The sequence below is a fragment of the Triturus cristatus genome, chromosome 2_1, assembly GCF_964204655.1.
Source record: "Triturus cristatus chromosome 2_1, aTriCri1.1, whole genome shotgun sequence".
Classification (NCBI taxonomy): domain Eukaryota; kingdom Metazoa; phylum Chordata; class Amphibia; order Caudata; family Salamandridae; genus Triturus; species Triturus cristatus.
Genome location: NC_140581.1, coordinates 843713891 through 843740468, shown reverse-complemented (window position 1 = coordinate 843740468; position 26578 = coordinate 843713891). Strand labels below are relative to the sequence as shown.

The 26578-nt window shown below is 44.9% G+C and overlaps 1 protein-coding gene across 5 annotated transcripts in view; it reads right to left on the bottom strand.

The window, feature by feature from the left end:
• Window positions 1–26578, bottom strand: part of SPATA6L (spermatogenesis associated 6 like) — a 497016-nt gene that overhangs the window by 409439 nt on the left and 60999 nt on the right. For all 5 annotated transcript variants that reach the window (XM_085632931.1, XM_085632940.1, XM_085632934.1 and 2 more), the window contains exon 3: window positions 19695–19743. In XM_085632931.1, the coding sequence (XP_085489057.1) occupies window positions 19695–19743 (49 nt within the window). The remainder of the gene's footprint in view (window positions 1–19694; window positions 19744–26578) is intronic.

The following is a 26578-nucleotide window of genomic DNA, read 5'->3' as shown; positions in this document are numbered from 1 at the left end:
TAGGCCATCAGAAGTGTCTTTAATTACCTGTGCCCAGTTTTGGCTATGTAGCTCCTGGATTACCAACAATAGATCCGCAGGGACCTCATCATTTCTCATGGTTTCCCACAAGCACTCCCTATCCACCAGATCAAAAGCTGCGCGAAAGTCCACGAAGCAACAATACAACTTGCCCTGCAGCTCCATGGACTTCCGCGCTACAGCCCACAGGGCAAAGCTGTGATCGGTAGTAGAATGTCCTTCCTTAAAGCCTCCCTGCTCTATTGGGACTATCGATCGCTGCTCCACCCACTCCTTCAATCTACCAAGGATTATTTTTGAAAAAACCTTTTCTCCAATATCCAATAAATTAATGAATCTATAGTTCTTTGGGTCCTTCCTTTCCCCCTTTTTATGTAGGGGTCTAATGATGGCCCCTCTCCAGGATTTCGGGATACAACCTGAATCCAGAATGGCAATGAAAATATGGGATAGAAAGCCTGCCCACCAATCTAAATGAGTTTTAATTAAGATGGCAGGAAAATTATCAGGGCCTGATGCGCGAGATAAATTCAACTTCTTTATTGTTTCTTTTACTTTCTCTTCATTAAAAGCTGGTTTTAAACCTTCTACACAGGCAGTCCAACTTGGTTTTTCCTTGACTTTTCCCAAAATCCTACTGGCTTTATATAGATTTCCTAAATAATTTACCCATGCCCCCTCTTCAACACAGCTCATATTACCCGGAGACCTTCCCACGGCAACCTGTATCAACCTCCAGAATCCTTTTATATTTCTATTTTCTATTGTCTCAAGTAGATTTGCCCAACATTTTTCTTTAAAAATCCTTTTCTGCTTCCTTACTAGGGATTTATATTCTTTCTTCAAGTTGAGCAGGGTCTCTAAGTTCCCATGATCAAAACATTTCCTCTGACCTCGCTCTATTTTACGAATAGCCTTTTTTTATTCAGACATTCAGGGTTAAACCACCTCGGCCTTCCTTTACTCTCTTGTATTTTTACTTTTACCGATTTGTTTTCTTTTTTTAGATATACTCTAAGACATTGCACTGCCTGCGCAATTTTATCCACATACCATGCTACCTGATGACCTTCGGCACTGTCCTTCGTTAAATTTTGTTGAAAGCTTACCAATTTCTCTACATATTCTTCCGTCAATTTTGTAGTCAAGCGCTTTGGGTATTCCACATTTTGGGGATCACCCTTTCACAAGTACTTATTGACCCCACTAAATATTCACAATACAAAGCCTTGTGATCACTGTCCCTATGCTTAATTACCCGGAACTTTTTTACCATTGCATAGTTCCAGGCCTGAACAAAAATATAATCTATAGGACACTGTTGATTGCCCATTCTAAAAGTCTGTGTAGCCGGTCGGTCTGGGTCCTTCCTACCATTTAAACATATTAAACCCTTAGAGCCCAGAAACTTCCCTAAGGCTTCGTCATGACTGGTGGTTAGGCATGAGGGGTATTTTGCTGCCCCTATATTTTATGAGCTCAAAATGTCTTCAAACCAACGATCAAGCTTTCCAAAGTTTAATTTGTGGTTAAAATCACCCATTATCACCATTGTGTCCTTCCCATATATTTCTATTAAATCAGTTATATCCTTTTTGAATAACCTCATTTCTGTTACGTATTCTTTTTGGGAACCCCATTGTATATATACATTTATGAGGATTAAATAATCAACCTTCCCTTCAATACATGGATAGGATGCCTTACAGACCAACAACCATTTACATAATGTACTAATTGACTTGACCTCTTTCACTAACCTGGTTGACATAAGGGTCAAAATCCCACCCGAAGCACGTCCAAATTTTTTCATTTTTCTGGCCGGTTTATAAATTTGGGCAAACCCTTCGACTACTGGGGTATTGCCGCATAGCCATGTCTCCTGTAGACAAATGATATCAACATATTTTGCGACGTGATTTAGACTATCCACCTTTGTTTGTCCTACCAACCCATTTATATTCCATGAAAGTAATCTCAGGCTATGCGGCAACACGGAATCCTAGTCGATCTCACTAAGACATCCTGACTCATTCAAACCCCATGAGTCTGAACTTAGGATACTATTGTCCGATCCCCAAATGCCCCCATTTTTATTGGGCTCTAGGTTCTCTACCGCTATGTTGATCATAGTCTTCTCCCCACCCCCCCTGTTATTAACCTCACCTGCCTTTCCCCCAACCCTGCATGGAATCTCAGAAAACCTCCCTCTCGCTGATGCCCTTCTTCGACTTCTACTTCAGAGATGATCCTTATACCCTCTTTTAATATCTCCTTCTCCGCTTTCAGAATAGCTGCCTTAACAAGACCTGAGCAAACTAGGACCTTTGTGTATTCGATACCTTTGGTATTACTGCTGAACCCTACCTGTCTCAAATCCTTTGTGCCAATTTCTTTTAAACTTGGACATTTTGAAAAAGAAAATAAGGGGGCTATCTTCCATTGTTTTTTCCTCCCCATCACTTGATCAGTTGGTTTAAGATATATCCACATTTTATTCTTATTGCTCTTAACTAAGGTTTTTGAGACCCAATCACCTCTTCCCTGATATTCATTCTTTTTTGGGAATATGTTCGCTCTACTTCCTCCAACTACTGGACTTCTAAGGGGTTCTTTCCCTCCTAGCTTATTTCTGTTAATTTTGGGGCACACCACCTCCCTACAAGCGTTACGGATATAATTGCGTGGTTCCCTTTTCGCTTCAACCTCGGCTTCAACTCCTCCTGAGTCGTACAGCCTCGCTATTTGCCTTCTTTCCCTTTTCTTATTTTGCGGTATTCCATTTTTATAAATGTGTTCACTATTCTGGAGTTCCCTGCCCTTCACTTTTTTTGGGCCCTTCTTTCTTCCATATCTATAAGTAGATCTTTTATGAACGTATCTAAGGTTCTGGTAATTTGGCCGATAAAAATCTCTCCTCCTCCTTACTAGCATCGGCCATCTGGAAATATATATATCATGTTGGGCACAACCCTCCTTAGTAGTAGCCTCTGTGTTCCCTTCATTAAAACCTTCTTTTAAGGGGTCTTGTACTGGTCTAATCATTGTAGGCATCTGTCCCCTTATCCCCTGTAGTTCTTCTATCATTTTTTTAAATTGTATTTCATGACTATTTAATAGGGAATTATTTAACACAGAGACTTCTAACAAGCCTTGCAACATTTTTTGTAGCATCAGCATAATGTCCAGCATAGAGGCAGAAGGCGATGTCGTAATATCTAGGCCCAACGTACCATTCCGTAATATTTCATTTAAGGAGTCTATAGGCTTTGGGCTTTGATTTACTATAGGATCCGTACTTCTGTCAAGAGCGGTTCTTGTAAAAGAATTTGACAAATCAATGCGGGCCCCCCCGTCCTTGGACCTATACCCTGCCAATATCTCATTCTTGTCAAGAATTCCTGTCATACAAGGGAAACACGCCCTTATGTAAACAGGAGAGCTGTTACATAACTCAAGGAAAACACGCCCTTATGTAAACAGGAGAGCTGTTACATAACTCAAGGGAAACACGCCCTTATGTAAACAGGAGAGCTGTTACATAACTCAAGGAAACACGCCCTTATGTAAACAGGAGAGCTGTTACATAACTCAAGGAAAACACGCCCTATAAAGGGAGGAACCGGGAGGTACAACGCTGTCGGATATTGTGTTCACACCGACGTACCTGCTTCGTGAAGAGCAGTGTTCCGGAGTGGTGCTCCAGTAAGGCAAGAACGGAGGTAGGTCGAGTCGTTACTCCCTGGGCCGTGTCTTGCCCCATCGTCACCTGTGAAGGACCCGGAAGCTCTACCGGTCAACCATTGAGCTTCGCTTTTTGACTCGGCTGAGTCCAAGCGCAGTGGCGCTTTTGCTGGTTGGAGTCGTAACTCCCAGCCCGACCAGAGACACAGGGACTGCCAGCTGTAACGCACACCAGGAGGTGTTTGCCGCGTTACAGACTCGGAAGTCCACAGGATCGATCGAGCGGCTGCTCTCGGTTCAGTCTTCTTGCTTGTGATTGGGGTATCGGTGACGCATCACCAGGAGGTGACTCCGCGTCCCGGTGCAGTCTGAGGAAGAGGTTGAGCGGCTGCTCCCTTCAGGTAGAGACCCCGGCTGGGTGTTTCCCTGACTCCTCGATTCTCCCCAACACTCTTCGTGCCCCTCACAGCCTACCGATTGGCATTGTCGGCCATTTCATTTCTGCCCTCTGTTGGCATACGCCGGGACCGGCGTATATGCAGAGGACGGTTAGGACCATCCGTGCTGTGGGCTGGTAACGTACTTAGCCTGGAGGATTCCAGTGACTATAACTTTTGTTTATTCTTTGTATTATATCCGACCTTAATAACACTAACTGTCTCCCGGTCGATAACAGACATGGCAACACTTGATGATGTGCTGGCTGCTTTAGCGGCCATGCAAGTTGAAGTGGCTGCCTCTAGGCAAGAAACAGCCGATGTAAAAGCCAGACTGGATGCTATCCAATTGGACCCGCTCACGCCCAGCACCTCCCTCACGAACCAGACCCCTGCGGTAGTAGTGGAAATGCCGGTAGCCATCCCCTTGGCAACACCAGAGAGGTACAGTGGGGATCCTAACACAGTGCAGGTATTCCTCACACAAGTGGCGCTACATTTATGGTGCAAACCAAAGGCGTTCCCCACGAGTCAGGCTCGTGTGGCTTTCCTTATATCCTATTTGGCTGGAAACGCGGCACAATGGGCCGTACCTCTGGTGAGCAGGGACGACCCCCTCTTATGTGATTGGCGTGCTTTTCGCGAGGAATTCCTGAAGGTATTCGACAGAAGGGCTGACTCGTACACGGCGGACCGTGAAATGCTTGAGTTGAGACAGGGATCCAACGACCTGGTGCAGTATCTCAACGCGTTCCGAAGGCTGGTTGCGGAAACCAAGTGGCCTGTTGCTAAACAGACGGCGCTCTTCCATCAAGGGCTGTGCGATGAGCTCAAGGACGCCGTGGCTCATATTGACCCTCAACCCAAGACATGTGAGGCCTTATCAACCTGGTATTACGGCTGGAACATAGGCTAAGTGAAAGAATGAGGTATTCAGAGAGGAGTTGGATATCTACGTGGTCGTATATATCGACGACATCCTCATCTATTCGTCCAGTGAGGAGGAGCACGTACACCACGTCAAAGCTGTGCTCCAAAAGCTGAGGGAAAACATGCTGTTTTGTAAACTCAGCAAGTGTGACTTCCACGTCACATCCGTGGAATTCCTCGGAGTGATGCTGAGTCCAGAGGGACAGGAGATGGCAGAACGAAAGATCAAGGCGGTGAAAGAATGGCCGGTGCCCCAAAGCGTGAAGGACGTCCAAAGTTTCATTGGCTTCGCCAACTTTTACAGGCGGTTCATAGATGGATTTTCAGGAGTGGTGGCCCCAATCACACAGCTACTGAGGAAGTCCAAGGAGTTTGTCTGGTCCCCTGAAGCGAACAAAGCCTTTGAGGCCCTGAAAAGCGCCTTTGGTAAGGCGCCGGTGTTGGCTCACCCCGATCCGGATCTCCCCTACGTGGTGGAAGCGGACGCGTCGGATGTGGCGCTGGGGGCTATCTTGTCCCAACGCAACCACGACACAGGGGTGCTTCATCCCGTTGCGTACATGTCCCGCAAACTCAACGACGCCGAACGCAACTACCATATTGCGGAGAAGGAGCTTCTCGCAATCAAGGACGCCTTCACCGAATGGAGGCATTGGTTGATGGGGGCAAGACATGTGGTATCGGTGTACACGGACCATCGGAACCTACAGTTCATGACGGCCACTAGACACCTTTCTCCCAGGCAGCTGCGGTGGATGATCTTCTTTGCGGGGTTCAACTTCCGCATCACATATCGGCCGGGGACGGAAAACCGAAAGGCGGACGCCCTGTCCCGTCAATCTGCAGTTAAGGAACCATTGCCTGCGACCGAGCGTTCCATCATTTCCCCGAGGATGGTATTGGGGGTTATCCAACCGGATACTTTCCTGAGGGGAATAAAGAGAGGGATCAGGTCATTCGCATGGCGGAGGTGGCTCCTCAGTCACAGAGAATGGCAGCTGAAGGACGGGATACCCCTGAAGGGCAGGTGCCTATTGATACCCACGCCTAGGCTAAGGAAACAAGCATTCATCTGGTGCCATGACTCTCCATGCGCAGGTCATTTGGGCTTTGAAAAAACGGTGGCTAGCATGGGACGGCATTTCTGGTGGCCAACCATGAGAGTGGATGTCAGGAGGTGGGGACAGGAGTGTCCTACGTGTGCTACCATGAAGGCCGACCATGGCCGAACCCGAGGGCTCTTACATCCACTTCCAACCCCGGATAGACCATGGGATAGCATATCACTGGACTTCGTGGTGGGCCTACCGGTAGACCAGGGGATGACGGCAATACTGGTGGTGGTGGATTACTTGACGAAAATGGGGCACTTCATCCCCGGCAAGAGAGTCCCTACGGCCGGGGAATTGGCGTCACTACTCCTAAAGAATGTGGTACGACTGCATGGATTACCTGGGGTGATCGTGTCGGACCGGGGGTCGCAGTTTACTGCGCAATTCTGGAAGACTTGGTGCACTGCGCTGCATGTTAAGACCGCCCTGTCCACCAGCTACCACCCTCAAACGGACGGCCAAACCGAGCGCCTGAACCAAACGCTCAAACAGTATCTGCGATGTTTTGTGGACCAGGGCAGGGAAGAATGGGTCGACTTGCTATGGGTTGCAGAGATAGCCTATAACAGCCACTCACAGCTCCACACAGTCATCTCCGTTCTATAGCAACTATGGCCAACATCCCAGGTTCTTGCCATTTCTACATCCGTTCAGAGAGGACAGGATTCCCGCCACAGCGGACAGGGTGGCACACATAAAAGACACATTGATGCGCTCAAGGGCTGTCCTAATAGAGGCCAAGAGAAGATACAAGGCTGCGGCAGATAGGAAGAGAAGGCCCGGGCCACTGTACCGCACTGGAGACTACGTCTGGATATCCACAAGAAACATGACGTTTCGAAAGAACAGTGTGTTCCATCCCAAGTACATGGGCCCCTATCGAATTACCAAGTGTATGGGTCCCGTGAACGTGAAGGTGTGCTTGCCCCAGTCATTGCGGATACACCCTGTCTTTCATGTATCATTGCTCAAACCAGCACCCTCCAAGCCGTCTGGGACACCTCTGCCGGTATGCGTGGAGTCGGAGGTGGAGTATGAAGTGTCGGGCATACGGGCGTCCAAATGGCGCAGGGGGAAGCTGTGGTACCTGGTTGCGTGGAAAGGCTATGGCCCGGAGGAGCATTCATGGGAACCGGCTGAAGGGGTTCATGCTCCGCGCTTGGTCTCCTTGTTTCATCGGCGTTTTCCTGCCAGCGCTGGACCCGTGGGGAGCCGCTGAGAGGGAGGATGTACTGTCAAGAATTCCTGTCATACAAGGGAAACACGCCCTTATGTAAACAGGAGAGCTGTTACATAACTCAAGGAAAACACGCCCTTATGTAAACAGGAGAGCTGTTACATAACTCAAGGGAAACACGCCCTTATGTAAACAGGAGAGCTGTTACATAACTCAAGGAAACACGCCCTTATGTAAACAGGAGAGCTGTTACATAACTCAAGGAAAACACGCCCTATAAAGGGAGGAACCGGGAGGTACAACGCTGTCGGATATTGTGTTCACACCGACGTACCTGCTTCGTGAAGAGCAGTGTTCCGGAGTGGTGCTCCAGTAAGGCAAGAACGGAGGTAGGTCGAGTCGTTACTCCCTGGGCCGTGTCTTGCCCCATCGTCACCTGTGAAGGACCCGGAAGCTCTACCGGTCAACCATTGAGCTTCGCTTTTTGACTCGGCTGAGTCCAAGCGCAGTGGCGCTTTTGCTGGTTGGAGTCGTAACTCCCAGCCCGACCAGAGACACAGGGACTGCCAGCTGTAACGCACACCAGGAGGTGTTTGCCGCGTTACAGACTCGGAAGTCCACAGGATCGATCGAGCGGCTGCTCTCGGTTCAGTCTTCTTGCTTGTGATTGGGGTATCGGTGACGCATCACCAGGAGGTGACTCCGCGTCCCGGTGCAGTCTGAGGAAGAGGTTGAGCGGCTGCTCCCTTCAGGTAGAGACCCCGGCTGGGTGTTTCCCTGACTCCTCGATTCTCCCCAACACTCTTCGTGCCCCTCACAGCCTACCGATTGGCATTGTCGGCCATTTCATTTCTGCCCTCTGTTGGCATACGCCGGGACCGGCGTATATGCAGAGGACGGTTAGGACCATCCGTGCTGTGGGCTGGTAACGTACTTAGCCTGGAGGATTCCAGTGACTATAACTTTTGTTTATTCTTTGTATTATATTTGCCTTCATTAAAACAACTAACCCTTCACTAGTGGTTGCGTCCTCATTGTCGTGTCTGTTAAACGATCCTGAGACGTTCAGGGCGTTACAATTCTCATCTTCTGTCGAGGAGAAGATCCGGGGCGAAGATGAGTCTTGGTACTATGAGGGGAGTAATATGGCTTAAGTCACTCTGTATGAGGGAGGAATCAACGGTCTCCGCAAACTCCTCTACACTTGGTAACTCTATATTACTCTCTTGGTCTTGGGTTTTTCCTGGAGTAAGTGTTCTCTTAAAGTGCTTCCCCACGAAGTCCTTTATTGATTTGGACACTAAGCCACAGCCTTGTAATTTATTAGCTGCAGTGGGTTTCTTTATAATTTTCCTCAGCTCCCTTTCATCATTTTTCACCGGAGTATTCAAGTCCGCCCCACCTGGCCCTTCTTCTGCTGGCGTCGTCTCAGTCTCTACAGTTTGTTTTGGTGCTTCTTTGCAGATTTTTCTTGGTTTTATCTTTCGTGGCGCCATTCCAAAGTCCTCCTTATATATTCAGTACTATTTATTACGTCTATCCTTGGAGATGGCCCTGGCCGCGATTTCAAAGTACTCGCGGCTCGCAGCTCCACTGCTGCCTGGACTCCTTGGTGGACTGAGCGCACTGACTGATGGGAGCGTTACCAGCAGCCCTACAATTCGCACGACTTACTGCTCTTTTCCTACAGCAAGCAGCAAGACTCTTCAGAGCACCTCAATCAGTGGCAGTGGCAGTAAGAGGGTTGAGGATTATGGTTTGTACAGTGTTAGTAGCAAGAAGACAAGCAAGCCAGCGAGTGTATAAGTATATTAGATTAGATCTCTCTCTATATAATAAATGTAAGCGGAAGCTGACGTAGCTGACGTAGGTCTGACATGATGCAAACGTGGGGCAGAACGGTACCTGTCGGGGACCTTAAAAGGTTTCTAGATTTCCGGTGAACTCCCGTGTCTGCAGTTACACCACTTGGACTGCCACAGCTGACCGTGACCGCACTGGCCACACCCAACAGCCGCACCCGGTCCACCGAGCCGCTTCCGTGGGGGCGAAGTGGGTGATGGGGGTGGCAGTAGCTGTTCCACACGCTGCTCTCTGTTCTCTGTTTCCTGCTTCACTCCCCCTGCTCACACCTACCAGCGGTGACAAGAGCACAGGGGCACTGCGGGGGGCCGAAACACGGTCGGACCCGACCACTTGTCCGCACTTGGCTACCCGGCTGTCCGGGGCTCAATGATGAATTTATTGAAGCCCCTCTGTGTAGATGCAAGGAGGCAAAGAACCGCACGGGAGCCACAAGCTGGGGTTGGGAGCTGTGAACCGCGGGGGTGCGAGGCAGCAGTTTTGGCGTCATCCGCATCTTCCTCGATGCTCACTGCAATCGGTCTTCCTCGATGCTCACTGCAATCGGTCTTCCACCGGTGTGCTTCCGGAGGACAATGTTCTACACCGCAGGAAGAGGTTTTTAGGGTTCCTCTGGATTTTTTTCACAATGAGGACGGTTCAGCAGAACGAGAAGTAGTAGTCAGGGAAGATGTCAATCAGCTTCCAGTGCATAAGGCGAGTATGAAGAGCACTTTTGGTTCTTCACTAAAAAGAGTAGGCGGACGTTTACGTTTGTTTCTGGGCGAATGGAGAAAGATAACAATGAACCCGTGGGTTCTGAATATGGTCCAGGGGTTCGACATAGAAATAGTAGAATTACCAGTTCAGGAAAAAGAACAAAAATAGTTAAGTTTAACTCAGGAACAAATAAGGGTCGCAGACATAGAAATAGAGGCAACGTTACAGAGAGGTGCGATATGTCTAGTAGAGGACCATTTGAAAGGCTATGTAAGCAGTTTGTTTTCAGTAGAGAAAAGGGACAAAGGATGGAGATGGGTAATAAACTTGCGAAGTTTGAATCAGTCTTTGGTTTACAGACATTTCAAGATGGAAGGAATCCATCTATTTAGGAACATATTACAGTCAAGGGACTGGATGGTGAAATTGGATTTAAGAGATGCTTATTTCACTGACCCTATGAAGGAAGAAAGTCAGAGATTTCTGCAGTTCAGATGGAAGAACAAGGTATATCAGTTTTTGTTCTTCATTTGATCTGTCTTCGGCACCGTGGTGGTTCACAAAGGTGATGAGAGTAGTAGTAGTAGCTTATTTGAGGGACAGAGAATTTAGTTTTATTGTTTATTTAGACAACATTTTGTTAATGTCTCAGGATGTGAAGGAATTGAATTCATAACTAAAGGAAGTGATTCATCTTTTAGAGAAACTGGGATTTTTGATAAACATGGACAAATCAATATTGGCTCCATCTCAGAGTATGGAGTTTTTGGGTTTCAAAATAGACACGAGTGGGAATGTTTTGTTGTTGCCAGAGAAGAAAGTATGATAAACAAAGAGGTTATATGAGTATTACAGAAAGAAACTTTAACCTTGAGAGATTTGGTAAGGATTTTAGGGTTGTTTTCATCATCAATTGAAGTGATTTTTCCAGGATCCTTACACTACTAGGCTCTCCAGAGAGTGGAAGAAGATGCATTGAGGGTACATTTGAATCAGGAAGCAAAGGAGGAGTTGAGTTGGTGGATGCACAATCTGGAGACATGGAATGGAAGAGCCATTTTTGGCTGTGTGCCAGATTTTGTTTTGTAACAGATGCCAATGGATTAGGTTGGGGAGCTCGGTTGAGAGTAAAAGAGATAGGTGGTACTTTGTCAGGCCTCCAGAAGGGCCTACACATAAATTGTCTGGAAATGAAGGCAGGTTTGTATGCTTTGAGAAGTTTCAAGAAGGAGTTACAGGGTCAGACGGTTTTTATAAAGATGAACAATATATCTTCTGTGTCTTACATAAAAAGGTTAGGAGGTTGCAGGTCCAAGGGTCTTTCGTACATTGCGAAGGATTTGTGAATGTTCTGTCTGGAATACAAGATTGCATTGAGAGCAGAGTACCTGCAGGGAAACATGAATTTGGTGGCAGATTGGAATTCAAGACATGTGAAAGATTACAGCGATAGGATGCTGAAGCGATAGTTTTTCACGAGGATGGATCCGATCTTTGGGCCCTTGGAGGTGGGTTTGTTTGCAACAAGGTTAACATACCAGATTCAAAAGTATTTCAGTTGACTACCAGATCCGGGTGCAACATCAATAAATGCGTTTCAAAAAAGTTGGTCGGAGATGAGGGGGTATGCGTTTCCACCTTTTGCAATAATTCAGAGAGTACTTCTGAAAGTGAGGAAGGAGAAGTGTCAGTTAATACTGGTAACGCCGTTTTGGGTGTCTCAGGCGTGGTTTTCAGCAGTATTAGAACTGGCATGCAAAGTCCCATTGTTTATGTCGGCAGAAGAAGGTCTGTTATCAAACAAGGAAGGAGAGAAACATCCTTTGGTGCTGAACAGAGTCTTGAACCTTCTTGTCTGGAAGGTGTCAGGAGTTCTAGAGCATCCAAGGGCCTTTCGCAGGGGGCTGCAGAGTTGCTCGAAGAATCTTGGGCATGGGGCAATAGGAGAAGTTATAAAGTAGTATGGGACTTTTGGGTTTCTTGGTACAAGGAGAGGGATTTGGATCCAGTGGAGGCGTCAGTAGTGGAAGGTGTACATTTTTTAGTAGAGCAATTTGAGACGGGTTTGAGCTATCGGATGATAAATTGTTATAGGTAAGCTATTTCTGCTGGACATGCCTTCGTTAGGGGTAAGTCGTTAGGATGTAATGATTTGGTTTGTAGGATTTTGAAGAGCATGAGACTTAAAAGACCTCCAAATGCAAGGTATGACGTTCTGTGGGATGTAGATTTAGAGGTCGAGTATGATGCCGTCCAGAAAGGCTCCAAACGGGATCCAGCTAATCTGATTCGGAACCTAGGTTTCTGATCGAATTGACACCAGATGACAGATTACGATGCAAGGAAACGGTTCCGGTTGTCCGAATCAGTTCTGAATGGCATTCGGACAGACCGAGTCGTGGAGCCGATTCGTACAGCTCTATGGACACGGTTTCCAAACGAGCTGGGATGCAATATTTAATTTAGTAATGCTATCTTCATCTAGGAAACCACTAGAAATTAAATTCTTGGACTCTTTGTAATATTTATTAAAAGCCCAATTCACTGGTAAAGTCAGATTTGTAAAAAATATTAGGAAAAATGTACTTTTCAAAAGTTACATTTTCTCTGCCGGAAGCCTCTGGAGGCTATTCTGTGTTAACCTTCAGTTGCAGCCCTCTGAGTGCTCAACCCTGAATGAGGTGTGAAAACTGCTTCCAGAGCAGAGATAAAGGCTTGGGAGTGGCAACGTGTTTCTGTTCCTATTTTAGAATGACCACTGGAGCAATGCCCAGCAACTTAATTAACTTCAAAGAGGTCTCTCCTGTCACACGCGGATGTCAGATGACACCTGACCAGGCCCCTACTTTGTTTACCCAGCCAGGCAGGCACCAATCCCAGTGGGAAGGGAGCTGACCCCAGAACTGGTACAAAGTGACCACAGAGGAGGGGTTGCTCATTTTCCTGGCCACACCTCTCGGGTGGACACACAGGTTCTGTACAAAGGGAGAAAAGTTTCACCACCATCTTGGATTTATGCAGAGAGTGGTACTGTGGGATTTTTTACAGAATGGCACACATGAAGTGCTGCAAAAGTGGGTACGGTAGCCACTGGGAACTTTTACGCAATTGGTTAGGGAAAAGCCAAAAGTCACACCCAGGCACAACGGGTACCAGGCATAAATGTGGCATCTCTAATACCCTCGTCAGAACACTACTGGACCTGAGGAAGATTAAAAGAGAACAGAACCAGGTGTTTGTGATCTTAGAAGAGCTGTTCAAGCTAAAGGGACACAACAAGCATCAAGAAGCTTTTCCTGCAACTACCCAGCTGACCAGTTTTAACTGGACCTGACCTGACCCTGCTTCTGAAGTGAGTCCTGATCCTGAAGTGCTGTTCCCGGAGGTCCTGGAGCCTTGTCTGAGTCTGGATGGACTTCTTCAACCACTTATGAATGAATACCTGGGGCTTAGAAACTCTTTGGCTCCAAAGACCTCCAGAGGACCAGGAAAAACCGGCCAAACCGGTCTGACCTGGGTTGGGTGCACGTGAGCTAGAGATTCAGGTTTCGCCTGATTAGAGCTTTTCCGTAGCAGCGAAGGTGATTTAGTGGCACATCATAGAGAAGGTTATAGTCTGCAGCATTGCCCTACTTGAAGAATCGAAGCTCAAAAAAAGTGACACAGTGTGAACTAAATCTTGACCGGCGAAAGCGCCAAAAAGTATGTGGCTGGCGAGGGGCCATCACTGTGTGCAAAATTTGAATTTCCCCCACTCAGAGCTTTCCTGCCAAAACCCAACAGCTTTACTGGCTATCCAATCTCATGGAGCCCTCCTTGGCTGTAGCTGCTGCCTAACTCCAATGAAGATTTTGGACTTACATTTTTTAGACTTACTGCCTCATTTATATATTGGTGGATGGCCAGTTGTTCCGCCAATGTGACAGAGTAAATTACTCCGTCACCTGGATGGAGAGACCATCTGGCAGATTTATAAACGACTGCTAAGCTGACGGTCATTTATAAAGCATTGGCAGGAACCATCGTCACCGTGGTTCTTAAAAATGCATTTTTCTGTTTGAAGCAGGGCTCCGTCAGTGTTATGGAGCCCTATACCAAACAGATTCCTTTTCTTTATTTAAAAAAAGAAAATCCTGAAATGGAATTTTATTTTTGAAAAAAAAAATGCTCCTCTTGCAATGGCAGTCCTTTCCTATGATATGGTGAGCATCTAGCACTTTGCATTGGCTCTTACCACAAGGGTTTTCCTGGCGGTGACGGGCAGTGAAAACTGACCTGTCCTTCCACCCATCTAAATTAGGTGGTCAGAATGACAGGTCAGCCTCCGACGACCCTTACTCTGAAGGGCCATCAGAGGAGATTAATCATGGCGGCTTAATGCTCCTTGGTGCAAATTTATTTAAAAATGTACACATTTACATCGCTGGTTACCTCTATTGGACTTTTGTCTTTTTGTGTTATTTAATTTATTAAAATTCACTCTATTTTTCAACATTAGTTTAGGATTTTTCAAGTGTTGTGTTTATTACTTTATGATATTATTACTGTGTTGGTACTATATAAAAACTTTACACATTGCCGTTAAGTTTAGCCTGTCTGCTCTGTGCTAGAACTACCAAGGGATTGACTGGTTGTGCAGCAACCTCCATTAAGTAGCAGCTTTGATATCTGAAAAACCTGAGGCATCTGGAGAGATAATACTTCAATAGGTATGGGCCATGAAACAATACACAGTGATCTTGATACTCTGGGAGACAACATCAGGGATGAAGGGAATTAAAAGAGAGTTAATTTCTGTACATGTGCACCCAACCAGGCATATTTAGGAACAAACATGGTTCTCGACTACTTATCCCCATGACAGGGGTCCTTGCCCATACTTGTATCCCTACTTCTTATACTGGAAAACACAATTCGGAACCCATTCAGTACGGAAGAACCTGGTGGATTCGCTTAAGTTACATGGCTGTATGGGCAAGGAAAAAGGAAAAAGCATAGCTTCAGATGAATTTGAGCAAGAGGGGTATTCTTGAGGCAGCACAGATATTCTGCTGTTAACAGAAACCTGGCTAACACAGGACTCCTCCCCTGATATTTTAGCGGCTCTACCCAGTGACTTTTACATCCTCCAAGCCAACCGCCCTCAGGGAAAAGTGAAGGGGGGGGGGGGGGGAGTAGCAGCCATAATGCACCAGGATTTTAAATTTACAGCACTAACTTCTCTTGACTTACCACTAGTAGACAACCTGGTGATCAAATTGGAATCTGATTTTGCCCCTTTGGTCTGTGTCCTACTCTATAGACCACCCCAGAACATGCCACTGCTCCCACAGTCCTTGGGTGAACAGACAGATGGCACATTTAATAACAAACCATGCAAAAATATTGCTGATTAGTGATTTTAATTATTGGGCCAACGAAACATCAGGTGGTCCCCATTCAGCTGAACTAACGGATTTACTCCCGGGACTCAATCTCAATCAACATATTACCGCTGCTACACATATTAAAGGGCATATACTCGACCAGGCATGGTCATCCAACCCAGCGATGACTAACCCAGCGGTCACTCCCTGTATATGGACCGATCATCATTTAATCAAATTTGTTATTAATAATCTCACCAGGCCTAAAACACCCTCACCTGAGGTTGGATCAGTTAGGAGTTGATAAAAGTCAATTCTTCGAGACACTGACCAACACAATTCCGCCTGCCCAATCTTCTATCAACCATAGTGAGAAAGACCTATCTGATTGGCTACTGACAGCTAGCAACAAACATGCCCCACTTAGGAGAGTACATCGAGCACGTCGTCATGAGGCCCAGAGATGGTTTTCCCCTGATTTAAAGAAATCAAAATTAGCTCTGCGACAAGCCGAAAGGAGGTGGAGAAGTACATACTTGCCTGATGATAAAAGCACCTACTTAGCTGCACATAGAAATTACAAAAAAAACATCCTGATCACAAAAGCTGCATATTTTTCCTCAAAAATTGTTACCTCCACAAATCGGTCAAAAGAAATGTTTTTGATAGTTAAGGAACTATCTAACCCCGACAGAGTGACACTAAAACTCACACCCTCGCAGACACTATGTGACTCTCTAAATAATTTCTTCATCGATAAAATCAAAGCCATTAAAGCCAGTATCCCTATATGTTCGAGCCCTGCATGTCCTACAATACCTAAGAACTCCTGTACCTTGGAACAGATTCCAGTAATAAGTCAAGAAACATTCTTGGACTTGTTGATAAAAGTAAAATCCGTCTCACCTAGGGATTGCTGCCCCCCTTGGATCCTAAGGGAAGCCTTTACTGCTCTCCCTTGTGCAGCTATGTCCCTTCTGAACGAGTCATTGTACCAGGGCTATATACCCAACACCTTTAAGTAGGCTATTGTCATCCCCCTCCTGAAGAAATCAGGAGCGAACCCTAAAATTCTAACTAAATACCACCCTATTTCCTTGTTACCTTACCTGGCCAAATTACTCAAAGCCCATGTGGCCAGAAGTCTATCTGCCTTTCTGGAGCGGTCTGATTATCTGGACGCCCATCAGTCAGGGTTTCGCCCAGCCCACGCCACAGAGTCAGTTATACTGACAGTATTGGACACCCTTCGGGAGGAGGCTGATAGGGGCTCTCCAGAGGCCCTGGTGCTGCTGGACCTTTCTGCAGCATTTGACACGGTCGATCATAATATACTGGTCGACCGTGCCAAGGAAGCAGGAATCCAAGGCTCAGCCCTTGAATGGCTCTGCTCCTTTCTAGGAAACCGATTTCAGGCAGTCCGCCTAGTCCAGTTCACAACCCCCAAGATGAGTAGTACATGCGGCGTTCCACAGCGCTCCTCACTTTCCCCTTATTTGTTCAACCTATACCTTCTTCCTTTGATGTATGCCCTGAAAGAAAGGAAAGTTCACACTTTTAATTACGCAGACGATTTCCAACTGGTATTTAACATCAGTAATTCTCCTACATCCATCCATGAATTCCAGACCACAATGCTGTTCATCTGTGACTGGATGAACAGCAACCATCTGAAGTTAAATCAAGATAAGACGGAAGTGATTCTAACAGAAGGCCCTTTAAATCCTTAGAGTTCCCGTTTCTGGACTAAAGAGCTGGGACAGCGCCCTACCCCTTCAACATTCAACATCTGCTAAAACACTGGGGGTCATAATTAATAGTGACCTCACAATGAAGACTCAAATAGGGTCTGTAATCTCAACGTGCTTTTTCCAGTTGAGTAAAATAAGGAAAATCAGTAGGTTCCTTACACAGGAAGCAAAAATACAGGCAGTCCTCACTATGGTGATATCCCATATAGATTATGCCAATTCTCTATACTTTGGCATTCCTGCTTATCTCACCCACCGTCTTCAATTGGTACAGAATCATGCAGCTCGACTGATTCTTCAGGAAAATAGGCGTCAACATGTCACTCCCCTACTGAGGAAGCTGCATTGGCTCCCCATAACTCAGAGATGCACCTTTAAGGTGGAATGCATTATCTTCAAGTTCCTGAATGGTAAAAGCTCCAAATTCACTGACAATCTCATTGAAAGATACACTCCGACCCGCAATCTGCGATCTGCCCATATGCATCTCCTGACTCTACCTTCCTTCAAACTGAAGCGTCTCGGTGGAACAAGGTTTGTCATACTAGGCCCCAGATATTGGAATTCCCTGCCTCTGGAAATCAGATCCTGTACAGACCTCATGCGTTTTCGAAGGCTCCCAAAGACATGGTTATTTAAACAGGCATACTAGTAACATCCCAGGACTAAGTACCCTTTAGAGTAGCGCCATGAAACCAATCTGATGTACGTGCGCTTTATAAATAAAGTATAACACAACATAACGTACATGATTGTGAGAATGAAAGAAAATGTACCCCAACACAAATGGAGACAATGTAGAGCAAGGGGGGAATAAAATGCTTATTTTTTGGTCATGCTTGGTTTTGCAAACGTGTTAGAAGGAAGTACTAGGGGCCTGCACCCCGCAGGAAGACCACCAAACTCGTAGTCAGACCGCCCGTCCGATTATGAATTGAATCCCGGTGGGTGGTGCATGCTGCAGCACATGCATTTCTTCCCGTGCAGGAACAGGGGATGCAGAAATACAGGGGGACACACCATGTGTCCTCCCTGCATGCACCACCATGCACAGAGGTGACTTGGGGCCCAGCTAGGGCCCCCTTAGTTTCCTCACCGCCACCCTTTTCATGGTGGGCTCACCGCCATGAAAAGAAGGGCAGAGAGGAAACTCGTAATATGCTCGGCAGTGCCGCAGTGGCACCGCCAGCAAATGACTTACAAGGACCCCTGAACCACCGCCACGAGATTACAGATCCCCGGTGGGAGCAGCGGTCCAATGGCGGTCCAACTGTTAAAGTCGCAATAAGGTAGGTGGACCACCAGTCTACCGGTCCACGGACCACCACGGCGACTACAGCGGTCCAATTGTCACATCAGATGGACTCTGGGATAGAACTTGTGGAATACTCCATCCATTATTCGGCCCAAGAATCTAGAAGGTTTGTCAATCAATGGTAGAGCCCTTGTGACAAACATGCTGCTAGCAGCAAAAGCAGGTGATAGCAACTAATTGGAAGAGAACTTCTGTTTAGTCCAGAAGACGAGGATCACTTACTTTATCGTGTAAGAGCCATTGGGATCCCCGATTTATAGTAATGAACGTTTGGAGGTTGGGGGCTGTCTCACATTTACATGAAATACAATTCCATATGGCGTATTGCAATTTACCGGGTGGGTGTGAATGCTCTGATTTTTCTGATCTGGGGTAAAGTGTGGAGAGAGGTTGGACATCCAAAGGAAAGAATAACCTGTACCCTAGGAGCCAATATGTATTCTTGCATGTACCAATGTCGATTTATTTTTAATGACTAAAAATGCCTTGGACAGAAAAAAGATCATCATTTGGAAAAACTTCACTGGCTCCTTTTCAACAAGCAAATTATCCTCAAGTCACTGTGCACAGACACTAGGAGGAGTTGGTCCCAGCAACTACTGTTCTCACTTTGCGCTTTACTCTCCTGGACATCATCTAAGATCATCATCTAAGATCCACCTCAAAATCTCTGCCATTCCAAAGAAGGAGGCAGATCTTTTCCTTGGCGACACTTTTTGGAACAGTCTCCCTCTCAATCTGTGCATTCTAGCCAATCACCTAGTTTATTGGAAAAAAATAAACATAAAACCTTTGCATAAACTGCTTATTTCTCAAGCACTCTCACTAATGGTCTGATGTGTTTCCAGCACCAGGAAACCTACTTTTTAAATCCAGGATTAATTTATTCACAAAATCCCAGGACCTTCTGACAAAATATCGAGGAATAAATATCGTGTGGACAAAATATAGTGTCAAGAATATGAAGGACAAAAATATAGTGAAAGTAAGTTTCTCTGGGAAAGCAAAGTTTTACTATACTTAACTATTTGGACTTACCTTCTCGATTTTTTGCTCCTCGATATTTTTTACTCAATATTCTGTCCACATGCTACTTTTGCAATCGATAGTCTATCAGAAATCGAATCCCAGAAGGAAATTACTAAACCCTTTGATGTTCTCATTTGGAAAAGTACCTCCTAGGAGTCTTTGGTCGATAAACTTTTCATAGTTTTATCAACGATATTTAAGTTATAAATGTCATGCTCAAACAAGATTTAACTAACATCATAACCTATATCACTTTAGTACGTTCTCCCACAAAACATATTCATTTTTTTACCCTCTGTGTGATACATACATTCTAGCAGTTCTGCTACAGCAGCAGGGTCAGTGACATCTTCAAAAACCTGCACAAAAGAAATGTAATAACTCAATTACAGCAAGCAAGTAAGTTACAAAACCATGCCAACATTTGAACAGAAGGTCATGACCATAATTGTATTACTAATGCATCATACAGGTCAGATGTTACCATTAATGGATGCTCCAACACATGATCTCTCAAACCTTTGAAACATGTTTACAAACATTCACAGATCTTTAGATGCTAATACAAAGTGGGCCACTTGCTCCAGACTCAAACTGTAATTGGGGGTGTTTGATAACAAAATCATGCAATAAAACTTTAGAGTGACCTCACTTCAATTTGCCACACTTACACATTGTGTAGCAACTGTTAACAATAGAATCACATTTACAAAGGCAATTAACAATGTTTTAAGAAGGGAAACCTTTGAGGAAGCATTCGACTAACCGAACACCCTTATGTCCAAACTGAAAGTTCCTAAATGCCTTTCGATGACGAAGGTAGAAAACAGTATACAACTACTGTAAGAGTCAAAAAATTGTAAGAAGAATTTGCAGGTTTCTTCTCATGAAACGGTAAATGTATTTGGGTATAAAGTACTCCTTTAATTACATTTCTAAGCTCCCACTTGAAGGCCACTTTAGATTGACTTTTTTGATAATCTAGGGCCTGGATACTTTATCACAAACGTGACTGGCATCCTGTCCGCAGTATTACAAGTTCCACAGGACATAATGGAATTGTAATACAGCAGATGGGATACCCGTCACATTATCCCATCCGTCAAACTCATAATCAGACCCTAAATCTCTACATAATCACATGCAGAGGTTCACTTCAACTTTCAGTACTTCTATTAAGGCTTTCAGGGACCCAACTTGCCACCATACCTAACTCCAACCTAATCGCATCCATACTACGTGACTGTCTAATGACTTGCTCTATCCTCCAGAATCTTCCTGAGAGAGGATTAAAACCATAGCCAGATTGCTGGAGCTAGAGAGAATCTGTCAATTAAAAATGTATCAATTTACCTTAAAAAAGAGAAGTAGCAGGCTATTGGGATGAGCATTTTCCTTGCAATGTGTACGAGCGTTTTCACTTGACCCGAGTGCCTGACTGCAAGTGACTTACACTGATCTAGCTTGTGCACAAAGGTCAAGACCTGTCCCTGACCATGCGAGTTCCAGGTCTTGTCCTGTGCCCTGGTGGGGTGCACCAAATATATCCTCATTCTGGCCAGGCTGTAGCACATAAAGTAGTGGTGGCAGCATACTATGTTCTGTAATTTATAGTGTGATCAGATCTTTGTATCTGTGTCAGTGATAATGTGGTCTGCTGACCCCTTTTGGGTAAAGTTCTTCTATTATGGCTGTTATGTAGCTCTTCAAAACTTGTATTTACATCATGTGTGTATGTCAAGTGCATGTACAGTGAGTGTCTGATACATGCATAGTAGTAGGACTCTGTGTGTGAGTCTAGGTAATGCAACCACTAGGATCCATATTGGATGTTCCTTGTTTAGCATGGCTCAATGTGCAGGATATGGACAGCTTCCCCAGACAGTGGAAGTGTATGGCCTTCATTCCTGTGGCTGGAAGGTGGAAATCCAGTCATTAACTGAGAAGGTTGAGGATAGACAACCTTCAGAAATTCCATGAAGAGTTTGTTAGAAAGAGGCTAATGATTAGTTCTTCCTGTGGACTACAATTTCGTGGATGAGAGAGTGAAGGGTCAGACTGCAGTTTCTATAGTTCATGATGAGGACATTTCTAGATCAGTTGTGCACCATTGCCACTGATTACTACTTTAGAAAGGCTGATGACTGCCAGGAGCAGAGATATCACACTTCATTGTGCTCATGTGATGGACGCTCCTCGTTGGAGACAGCCCCAGTGCTACCTGATTTGCAAAGCATCAATTTCCACAAGGGTTGTGCCAAGAAAGCGAGAAGGGCACTTTAGGGAGAACCACCGAAACCAGCTCTGAAACAGGAGACAGTGCATTACATTGCCTTTCCAGAAAATGTGAATAAAAGTGCCACCCACTTTATTACAGTCCCAGGTTCTGTTGGGTAAAGGAAGAGAGTACTCCACAGACTACTGGAAGAACTGTTGTGTAACCAGGGCTAGTGTCTGTCTGGCAGCCAGGCTCCCAAAAGTGAAAGGATACCACCTGAAGTCAGCGCCTCCTTGTCTAGACACTGGGCAGCTGAGAGTATATATGGTGTCTACAAACCTGACAGCCTGCTGGCTGAGAGAGAGAAGGAGCGTGCCTGGCCCTGAAGGAGGAGAGATTGTAAAGGAGGAGAAACCCAGTGGGTCCCTAGTGTGTGGCGCACCCAGAAAAACGAGATGCTATCATAGTGTGGGGCCAGGAACGAACTGCATCTTGAGGGGGCCCCATGGACCCTTGTAATCTCGTTATGGTTCCAAGCTGAGAACTGCACCAAAGGCTGTTTCAATCAGACATGGCTGTATCTGGTGTCCACTGTGGCTGTGACTCCAGTTTGCTGCCACTGCAAATCACCATTGTGAACCTGATCAGCCTGGGAGACTGCAATTGCACCTCACCACTGTAAACTTGACTTGCCTCAGAAGCCGCAACTGTAGCTCACTTCTGTAAGCATGATCAGTCTAGGAGGCCACAACTGAACCTCACTGCTGTAAGCCTGATCAGCAATCAAGGGAACAACTGCAGCTCCCCCATGTAAGCCTGATCGGCCTAGGATGCAGTAACTGAACCTCACCACTGTGAAACTGATAGGCCTGGGAGGCAGTACTACACAACCCTGCAGCTAATCCAGTTGTCCTGTGAGGCTGTACCTGCATGTCACTGCTGTTAGCTTGATTGACTGAAGAGGCCCCCTCCACTGCCTAGGCAGGGCTGTGACATCTGAACATGAGCTGCATCCACCCAGTGAAATCAGCATCCAGGAGCAGCTACTGCTAGCACAGGCTGCAACCGTCTTACCATCCGACCTGCAAGGACTGGCACGCAGGCATCACAATGACCAGAGCACAAAGATTGAGATGTGCTCGAAGGAAGATGATTGCATGGACTTGAAACTTGCTACCCGAAGTAAACCAAGGGTGAAATTGAGTGACTGAGTTGTGCTGCTTGACAAATCAAGTTATTCATCTTTCATTCCTCATGTTTACATCAACTACACTCTGACCCACATGTGATGATGAAACAAGCCGATTACAGTTTCAGACAGGCATCAGGAAGATTTATCCTGCGAATGTTCTCAATGGTTGCTGGGAAAATATGCCCTTTCTTCATCAACAAAACTCAATATAGTGAGGAAGAAGTGGTTGCTGCGATCTGTGGGACAACCATGGATGTCAAGCATGAAATCAAACCAGGGATGACTGAATTATATGGATTACTATTTTTGTATACTGGCAAAATTACTGTGTCTCAGCTCCCTCTTTGGAGGTGACAGTTAACGTTGAAATGATGCTCAGGGATTGGAATCTGTAAAACTATGTTTAGTCAGTTTCCTTATCAATATGAGGGTGCACCTCAACTTGGATACATTGTCCTGTTCTTATAACACAGGGCCCTGAGTAAACTCAAACAAGAATTGGAGCACTCAGAAGGAAGTAGCAGATATTTAAGAATGGAAACTAAAAAGTAGGTATGGCATACTACTGTCCAGTTGAGTCTTGCCATGGCAGTACTCAGTACCTCTGTCTGTAAACATGTCTGAAAAGGAAGCCGACAAATACGTGGGGTAGGACAACTATTCCACCAGGCCGTGCTTGGTCAGTGTCTAAAGCAATTGATTATTTGACCACTTTACTTGGCTGGGCGTAGGAGCATAGAATTAAAGATGCTGCTCCTGTTGATGTTAAAACATGTAACATGAATATAGTTAGGAGGAAGGAGTGCCCTTATGAGTATTTAACTGGGCTCATGTCATAAAGGTATTTTAAAAATAACATCCTCATTCTGGAAAAGGGATAAGGCAATTGATATGTATTCAAGGAAACCCCTCGATCAATCGTGCTTATAAGATACTCAATGTAACCATAGCAACTGATTAATACTTTAACACTGTGCTCTCTTTGTCCGAATAAAAGCTACAATTTCTGGAGCATCAGTCTCCACCATTCATGTCCTTCCATTTTGATTCAAAATAACATAACCCATTCTAACGTAGTGTACTTCCAGGTACGGCGCATGGTATTGCTACTTGGTTTGCATCTCATTCTCCATTCTTATCCTGTCGTGTTTTTTAGGAGAGTTCATCATATACCCCATTTTACATACATTGTCCCATCCACACGGCAATAACGATTCAAAACAGGTGATCTTTTACTTAGTAGCTTGCTCCGGTCTCTTCAACGCCAGGCTCTAAGTATTCTACCACAATCCCTGTACCTGACGCCCACAAACATGTCCCCAGGCACGGCAGATTTATTCTGTATAAGGGTCACCACTTTTTTTTCATCCTTGGCCAACAGCCAGCTGTGAATGATCACACTTGTTTAGAAAAGCATTGGTGATTGTTTTCAAAACATTTATGATTGTTTTCAAAACATCCATGGTTGTTTGAAAAACGTATCGATTCTAGAAAAAACCCTGGAGTGACCACTTTAGTGTAAAAGACCCTCACTCCCCCGACAAATTAGAGGAGAATTCCTTCTAAGCTGAAGACAGGGGTCCTGCATGCTGAATCTTCGACACGCAGCAGTCTGACATCCCATGCGGGGTGTCATCCTCGAAGCAGATACGGGGTCCTTCGTTCTCAACCATCAGGTGAGGGGGCTGGTTCATCCCTGGGGATTTCTTGGCTATAGATAGATACCTACACATATGCACATACATGCTACACTCACAGGTCTAGGATAGGTACAGTTAGGCAAACTATTTTAGGTCGTGCATTTTAGGAATATGCAAGTGCTACTGTTTTTATCTGAGCTGCTCATGTTCATTTTATTAGCACTATGGTAGGAATGTATCTACTATTTACTATAAGGATACTTGCCATATCATTTATATGCTTATGTCTCCTTATTGTCACAGCACACATGTTTTACACAAGATTGACGCTTGAGCAAGAAATACTTATTGAAAAGTCCTAATTGCTATCTTGTGTATTTTCTGAGCACAAGAGACCACGAGTGTCTGAGCGAAATGTACTGTCCTGTTTTCCACGATCCCTGAGGAATCAGGGCTGTCATGTTCAGTGGTTGCCAGAGACTACCTACACCACTGTAGAATACATGGGGGTGGTAGTGGCACTGTAGATAAAAAGTAAAACAAGTCCCTAAACAAAAAATAACACTCATAGCTGCAGGAATCATGTACTATTTAGTGATCCTAGGGGATTACAATAATCAAGTTATATTGTCAAAATACGTTACTAGTTCAAAACGCACTATTCACATATGAGTCCTTAATACAAACACCTATATGTAAAATATTTCAGATATCAGAATAAAAAATTGTTCATATAATATACAAATTCAAATTTTATTCATAGTCGTGGATTAAAATCAATATACATATAAAAATTACAATCAGAAACAATCCATTCTTTCTGTGCAGATGATTACAATTAAAAATCAAATGACTACAATCAATATATATTAAAAACAAGAAAACTACAAAAAGTCGATGCGGCGTTTCGGTGCAGTGAGATCTACCACCTTCTTCAGGACAGAAGTTTTCTACTTGAAATATATCAATGCTTACTTTCTATGATTCGACTGGTAAGCATTCTTACGGATACATATGTGGATAGAAAAACATGGAATTGCCTATTACGTCATACAATTCCTTAGAAAAAACGATCCAGAGAGCCACCAATAGGTTGATAATACTATAATGGTGTCCGATAACAAGCCCAGCCCTTTTGACCGGAAATCTGATGAGCCTTGATTCAGCTTCACCTCTTTCATGTCTATACGATCTTTTTTATTCTGATTTGGCTTGGAGTTTTCTATGTAGATGACATCTATATGACGGACGATGAATTACTTGAACACTTGTGCAGGATGAACAATGTAATTGTTGGATTCGACAATTTGGGCTACAAATTTAATTTTAAAAAATCAAAGATTGCCCATCTCAAAGTCCTATTTTTGGGATACGAGCTGTCAAAGTGAAGACAGGAGAGTGAGTGGCAGTCAACCTTTTAGAAAAGTGTGCGTTGCTCCAACCTCCAAAGAACTAAAAGGTTTGCAATCCATATAACGATTTCTAAATTTTGGCAGAACATACATTTTAGATTACGCAGAAAAAGTACAACCTTTCTACGACTTAATCAGACCTGATTTCACACCACATCACTGGACACAACAACACACATGCATTCAGTTTTAGGCTGACATGATAGCTTCAAAACATTTACACACACGTGTGAATACCACTTACTTGGTGATCCGGGTGGTCCCAGGTTTATCTGGGTATACTTACCGCACGTTCAATGAAGGTGAGACTGTCCCAATTGCATACAAAACGATCCAGAGAGCCACCAATAGGTTGATAATACTATAATGGTGTCCGATAACAAGCCCAGCCCTTTTGACCGGAAATCTGATGAGCCTTGATTCAGCTTCACCTCTTTCATGTCTATACGATCTTTTTTATTCTGATTTGGCTTGGAGTTTTCTATGTAGATGACATCTATATGACGGACGATGAATTACTTGAACACTTGTGCAGGATGAACAATGTAATTGTTGGATTCGACAATTTGGACTACAAATTTAATTTAAAAAAATCAAAGATTGCCCATCTCAAAGTCCTATTTTTGGGATACGAGCTGTCAAAGTGAAGACAGGAGAGTGAGTGGCAGTCAACCTTTTAGAAAAGTGTGCGTTGCTCCAACCTCCAAAGAACTAAAAGGTTTGCAATCCATA